The sequence below is a fragment of the Lupinus angustifolius genome, chromosome LG10, assembly GCF_001865875.1.
Source record: "Lupinus angustifolius cultivar Tanjil chromosome LG10, LupAngTanjil_v1.0, whole genome shotgun sequence".
NCBI classification, from domain to species: domain Eukaryota; kingdom Viridiplantae; phylum Streptophyta; class Magnoliopsida; order Fabales; family Fabaceae; genus Lupinus; species Lupinus angustifolius.
The window spans coordinates 4049613-4056748 of NC_032018.1; the positions used below are offsets into that span (position 1 = coordinate 4049613).

The 7136-nt window shown below is 34.9% G+C and overlaps 1 protein-coding gene across 1 annotated transcript; it reads right to left on the reverse strand.

Annotated features, from left to right (window-relative positions):
• On the reverse strand, window positions 4983–6772 carry LOC109357935. The gene is made up of 3 exons (XM_019601990.1): window positions 6769–6772; window positions 6167–6432; window positions 4983–5563 (listed from the first exon to the last, which is right to left on the reverse strand). The coding sequence occupies exons 1-3, from the start codon at window positions 6770–6772 to the stop codon at window positions 5030–5032; spliced, it is 804 nt and encodes a 267-aa protein (XP_019457535.1). The 3' UTR covers window positions 4983–5029.

The following is a 7136-nucleotide window of genomic DNA, read 5'->3' on the forward strand; positions in this document are numbered from 1 at the left end:
GCATGTGAAATTATTGGTATGGGAGAACTCAGAATTGTGATGGATGATGGTGTAGTGAAGACGTTATGTGAGGTTAGGCACATACCAGATTTGAAGAAGAATTTGGTTTCTTTGGGGACATTGCAGGCCAAAGGGTTTAGCTATAGAGCTGATGGGGACAGTGATATTCTTCGAGTATGCAAAGATGCTCTGACTGTGATGAAAGGTAAAAGGACTATAGGAACACTTACAAGTTGTTAGGAAGAACAGTTGTAGGTGAAGTTGCTGGAGTGGCTGAAGAGATCTCAGTAGATTCAGACCATGGTGCTACAAAATTATGGCACATGCGTTTGGGACATATGAGTGTGCATGGCATCACAGAACTATACAAAAGAGGACTGTTGAGGGGAGTCAGCAAATGCAAGGTAGATTTGTGCAAATATTGTGTGCTTGAAAAACAGACACGAGTTAGTTTCAAGGCTGGCCAACACAGGACTAGAGACATTCTAGATTATGTCCACACTGATGTATGGGGACCTACTCAGGAACCATCCCTAGGAGGGTCTAGGTATTTTGTTACCTTCGTTGATGACTTTTCTTGCAAGGTCTGGGTATATTTTCTGAAGCATAAGTCAGAAGTCTTTGTCAAATTCAAAGTTTGGAAGGCAGAGGTAGAGAACCAGACTAGTAAGAAAATCAAATACATGAGGTCAGATAATGGCACAGAGTACAAAAACTCACAGTTTCAGAAATTCTGTGAGGAACATGGCATTCAGAGACACTTTTCAGTGAAGAAGACTCCTCAGCAGAATGGTGTTGCAAAGAGGATGAATAGAACTCTTACAAAGAGGGCCAAATGTATGAGACTGAACGTTGGACTTTCCAAAGGATTTTGGGCATAGGCACTTAGTGTGGCATGTTATGTCATCAATAGATCACCACGGGCTTCATTGGATGGTAAAGTTATAGAAGAAGTATGGACAGGTAACACAGTCAATTATAATATCTCACGCATATTTGGTTGTCCTGCTTATGTACATGTACCTAGTGATGAACGATCTAAACTTGATCCTAAGTCAAAGAGGTGTATCTTCATTGGATATACCAAAGGTGTGAAGGGGTTCAAGTTCTGGGATCCAGTTTCCAGAAAGGTGGTGTTGAGCAGAGATGCAGTGTTTGATGAAGATTTCATGATGAAACAGTCAGTTTTGACAGGTGCCCATGCCAAATGGAGAGACTTTGGGATCAAATATGATTCAAATGAGCAATGAAATGGTTCAGGTGAATAAATGCAAGGAACCATGCACTAGTTCAAGTCAAGAACATGATGATTCTCAGGCAGAGAGTTCAGGTGTTCAAGAGTATCTACTTGTTAGAGATGGGGATAGATGTCCTATCAAACCTCCACAGAGATATGGCTTTGAGGATATGGCTTTAGTTTCTCTCCATATCAGTTCAGGAGATCCATGTAGCTTTCAAGAGGCTATAAACAACCATGAGAAAGAACAATGGATGCCATGATGGAGGAGATGGAGTCTTTACAGAAGAACCAAACTTGAGAGCTTGTTCTATTACAGAAGAACCAAACTTGTTCCAAGCGTGCAATTGGGTGCATGTGGGTGTAGAAGAGGAAGCCAGCAGTATTAGAAAAAGAAGGAGAAAAGTTCAAGGCTCGTCTTGTAGCAAAAGGGTATTCACAGCAGAAGGGGATCGACTACAATGAGATTTTCTCCCCAGTGGTGAGACACACTTCTATCAGGGCAGTGCTTGCCTTGGTAGTCAGCCGGGATATGCACTTAGAACAGATGGATGTGAAGATTGTCTTCTCCATGGTGAATTAGAGGAGAAAATTTACATGACACAACCAGAGGGGTTCAGTGCAGCTGGACAGAGTCACTTGGTTTGCAAGTTGAAGAAGTCTCTATATGGGTTGACGCAGTCTCCCAGACAGTGGTACAATCGGTATGACACTTATATGTTGAAGCTTGGTTATAAGTGTTGTGAGTATGATTGTTGTGTTTATGTGAGAAGCCTTGACGATGGTTCGTTTATTTTTCTGTTACTTTATGTTGATGATATGTTGATTGCTGTTAATCATTTGAGTGATATCAATGAGCTGAAAGTCAGCTAGGTAAGGAGTTTGACATGAAATATTTAGGGGCTGCTAGGAAGATTCTTGGGATGGAGATTCACAGGGATAAGGGAGCTAGAAAACTATGACTCCCCAGCAAAGCTATGTTGAAAAGATCTTAGAGAGATTTGATATGAGCAATGCTAAAGTAGTGAGCACTCCATTGGAAAATCACTTCAAGCTTTCCTTAGATCAGTGTCCGAAGACATATGAAGAGAAGAAATACATGCCAAAGGTTCCATATGCCAGTGAAGTGGGATGCTTGATGTATGCTATGGTTTTTACTAGACCGGACTTGGCACAAGCAGTTAGTCAAGTATGCAAGTACATGTCGAAACCAGGGAAGCAACATTGGGAAGCAGTCAAATGGATTTTCAGATATTTGAAGGGGACTACAGGTCTCGGTATCATGTTTGGCAGCCAACAGAGTAAGCCTTCAGTTATTGGTTATGTTGATTCGGACTATGCAGGAGACTTGGATGATAGAAGGTCCACAACGGGGTTCGTCTTCACCCTTGCAGGTGGACCAATTATATGGAGATCATCAGTTCAGTATGTTGTTGCTATGTCCACAACTGAAGCAAAGTACGTGGCAGCTGGTGAAGCTTATAAGGAAGCTATGTGGCTTATGGGGCTAGTAAATGAGTTAGGCATTGAGCAAGATGGAGTTTCGCTGCATTGTGACAGTCAGAGTGCTATTTTCTTGGCAAAGAACTAGGTGTATCATGCTATGACCAAACATATTGATGTGAGATTTCACAAGATCAGAGAGTTGGTAGCTTGTGGGCAGATACTAATGCAGAAGGTTCACACTTCAGAAAATGCAGCTGATATGTTAACCAAACCGGTTATCGTGGACAAGTTCAGGCATTGCCTGAGCTTGCTGAACATTCACTGATGTTGGACTATGGAGCGCCCCCAACCCAATAACGGAAGATGGAGATTGATGATATTCGCCAAGATGGAGATTGATGATATTCGCCAAGGTGGAGATTGTTGTGCAATGACTCATATCTCTAGATAACAGCAATACAATTTATGGGTTTGGGCTGATGTAAAGGGGTTGGAGTAGAAGGTTATATATATTGATGTTATGTAAACCTAATGTAACAAGGAGAAGAATAGTAAAACACTAATCCTTATTCTCTAATAATATATAGTGGTAGCCGCTCAACGCTCCCGAGGACGTATGCACAATTGGCCGAACCTCGTTACCAAATCTCTTGTGTTATTCTCTTGTCTCTATACTCTTTACTATTTGATTGTTCGCTTGTTCCCAACATTTATGTTTGGTGGGTAATATATGTTCTCTTAGGACTCATGTTGGGGTTTTATTCTATTCCATGTGTCTTGTTTATTAGATTAATGGTTGTAATTATGTTCCATTCTTATTAACATTTTAACTTATGAAAGAAAAAATTACACATATATGATGAATGATATATTATGTATTCTATAACATTCATCGTTTTTTATTATTTGTATGTAGCAGATTCTTGCTATAAATCTATAATAATCCATCAAAATGGACATGTGCATTTTTTGTTTCGTGCTTTGGATATTCGAGGGCATATCCTACTCGTTTCTAAGGAAATGGAGTACAAACTAATCTGGCAACAAGATTTGTTATGCAGTTCACATGTTTATATTGCGGAACATATTTTAAGATTCTCACTCATTGTGTGATTTTATATACGGGATTCTAATTTAGCTAATATTGTAGGCTTCCGTAGGTACAAATGAGTATTCTGGGCCTCTTAATCAATATATTGGAGGGTGACCCATTAGAACGACTTAATTCCATGTTGGGTTGAAATAGGAAACGCTCCTAAATATAGGTTAAGATTTTGGAAAAATTTATATTTATTTAGCTCATTGGAAAGATATATTGAATATAGAAAATGGCAACAAAAATACTATCTTTAAGCTTAGATGTGAAGTGAGCAAGAGTATATCACCTTTAGTTAACTAAGGTGCATTAAGATTCAATTTACTTAATTTACTAATCAAACATAGATAATTATTACTTAACTCAATCTCAAACTCAATTAAGTTGAGATAACCACACAAAAATGTGATACTCAAAATAAATTTAAGGTCCAGATTTTATTTAATTTCTTATTTAAATAAATAAAAAACGTATAAAAGTATATCTTTCATATATTTCAGTACTGAACAGTTCAATACTAGAGAAGAATTCATTTCAACTAGTAACATTGAGAATCATATAAGATACATAGAATTTTATCATATGAAATGTCCAAACTAACTATACAAAAAGGAGTGATTATATATTCTTCCATTACTTTATCCTCACACCCTTTTCTTACATCTATTATATTTATAAATATTTTTGTTCAGATTATAGATTTGATTCAAATTAGATCTTAATTTAGTTTTCTAAAAAATGGTTTTTTTCTAACACATTTACTTAATAGTGTATTAACTCTGTTACCTGTATTGATTTTTTCTGTAAATTGTAATTATGTTGAAATCCCTTATGTCATTTTTAATATATTTTCTTATAAAAAAAAAGTGTTTTTTTTCAAGTAAAAATCATTTTATCAAAAGTAAAGATATATAAGACATTTTCCAGAATAAAAAAACTTGACCATAAAAGAAGATCATAACTGACTTAGTAAATTATTGGTTGGCATGTTCTTTCTTTTTTTATCAGACAAAAAATGTTAGTATGAAGTTACTTCAACCATATCCACCAAAACCAAATATCAAACAACACTATAACTGTTTCCTAGTTAATAAGGAAAGCCTATAAAACAGGTATATATTATGTTTAGAAGAAACGCATGCATATATAAACAAAAGATACAACATCAATGTAAAAGGTTCATGGATTAATTACACTCCTCTGAAACTTTCAAGCCCAACACCTTTCTAAATTATAATCTCTAGTTCAAATCAAGTGGTGCCACTTTCCTCATCTCTTCCCACCTTAATGGTATTTTCTTTCCTAGATACAAAGTCAAGCTTATGAAGCACAAGTAACATAGCAATTGAACACAAAAATGCCATCACAGGTCCAAAGATCCAAAGCAAAAGGGGTAGTCCAGTGTGGAAAACCCTGTTCCCCACAATATTCAAAATAGTAGCTTTTCCCATTAGATCAGATAAATATTCTTGGGTCACCAAGGACATAGTATCTTGTGGTGTGCAAATGAGAATACTTAATTGGCTCATAAACCTAACTGATAGAGAGTGAAAGAGAAATGAGAATAAGAATATAGTAAAGAGGGTTGCAAATTTAAGTGCCACTATGAGTTCTCCTTGTGCTCCAAGAATTGAGTCATTGAGAGGCTTCTTTACACTGTAAGTGCTGCTAATCATTGCTCCTAGGCCACAACATAGAAGGATGGATGTGTTAGCCATAAGGGTTGATCCCATTATCATGTTTCTAATGCTTTGAACAGCTACAATGTTCTTCTTCTCAATATCCTGACATACATATAAAGTCATCATCAAAATTGGATCAAATTCATTCAAATAAAGTACTTGAAATAGGAAATAATTTTTGCATGCCTCTGTTTTATTCATTTCCTTAAAAATTGCTTATTTGAGGAAAAATAAAAATAGAATTGAGAAATGTATTTCTCTTTAACATATTATCTAAACTCTAAAGAATATTCAAATAGCATCCATTACTTAAAATCATGGAAAGAATATGGAGAACTACTTAATGCTAATACTCTTTTAAACATTCTCTTTAATATGTTCAAATCTTAAACTCAGAAAATTATGCGCGTCTACTTGCTATTTAGTGTTTCAACCTGAAATTCACTCATTCATATATGATATCTTGAAAAGAGCGTTAAAAAATGTAATGCGAGCATTTCTCTTTATAAGATTATAAGTAAAAAATTGTTGACTTTTTTGTTATTTTTGTTTTGTTATCATTATCATTATCATTATATATCAAAATGGACATGCTATTTAACTGCATAATTAAATATTTGAGAAAATGTAAAACATAAATAAATATTTAGGATTCTTCACATTGCATAACAGAGGATATGGAATCTAAAGAAGCATAATGCATACCTTGATCATTGCAGGAACCCAGAAACGCCTACCATCTGCATCTATTCCAAATATGGTTGAGAAAGCTTGTGTCTTTACCTTATGCCATAACCAAACATGGTATGCAAAGTTTATTAGTAACCCTAATGGTACCAGCATCACATCCAAATAACATGTCTTCCATATATATATATATATATATGTATGTATTTGCACCTCTCTTTCTACTATGTCTATTGTTTTATGATCTTCTTTTGCCTTAGTTTTACCTCTCTTAGTGGCCTTCACTGCTATATATATTGGATCTACTGATTACTGTTGTAAGTATGTACATATGCTAAATACAGAATATATTCCTTTAGAAATAAATCCTATTTGGTATGTTTTTTGACTTATGACATAGTATTCAACTTCCTAAGTTAGAAAGAGATTGTTTGTAGCTAGTTCAATTAAGTGAACATAGTATTCCATTCTGTTTTTGTAGGAAGTTTAAACCAATTAAATTCTAATTTCATTTCATATTATCAATTATAGGTCACATTCTATTCACCTATTACTCTATTAGGTATACATTCCTAATTCCTATATTCTTCAGTGTCTGTTTTACTTTTTACCCCTCTTACCCATATGTGTGTATTCAAAGCTGACAGACAACATGGAACTGGGGATAAGATCATGTTTGATTCCATGGTTTTTAACCCTTTCATATTCTTCCTCTAATATTTTTATTTTTTTTTAATGTTTTAAATTGTACTTCACAATATTACAATTTTTCCATAACAATATTAGGACTACATTGGTTTCATTTTCCCACAAATTTCTACAATTATAATAAATATAATATAACAATCACAACTATAATTTAAAACATTGTTGATTATATATATATATATATATATATATATATTACTAATTACAGCTCTGACAAACCTTTGTACTTGGATGAACCCAGACCTCATTTTAGATTAAATTAGGAGATCACAAGTTGAGC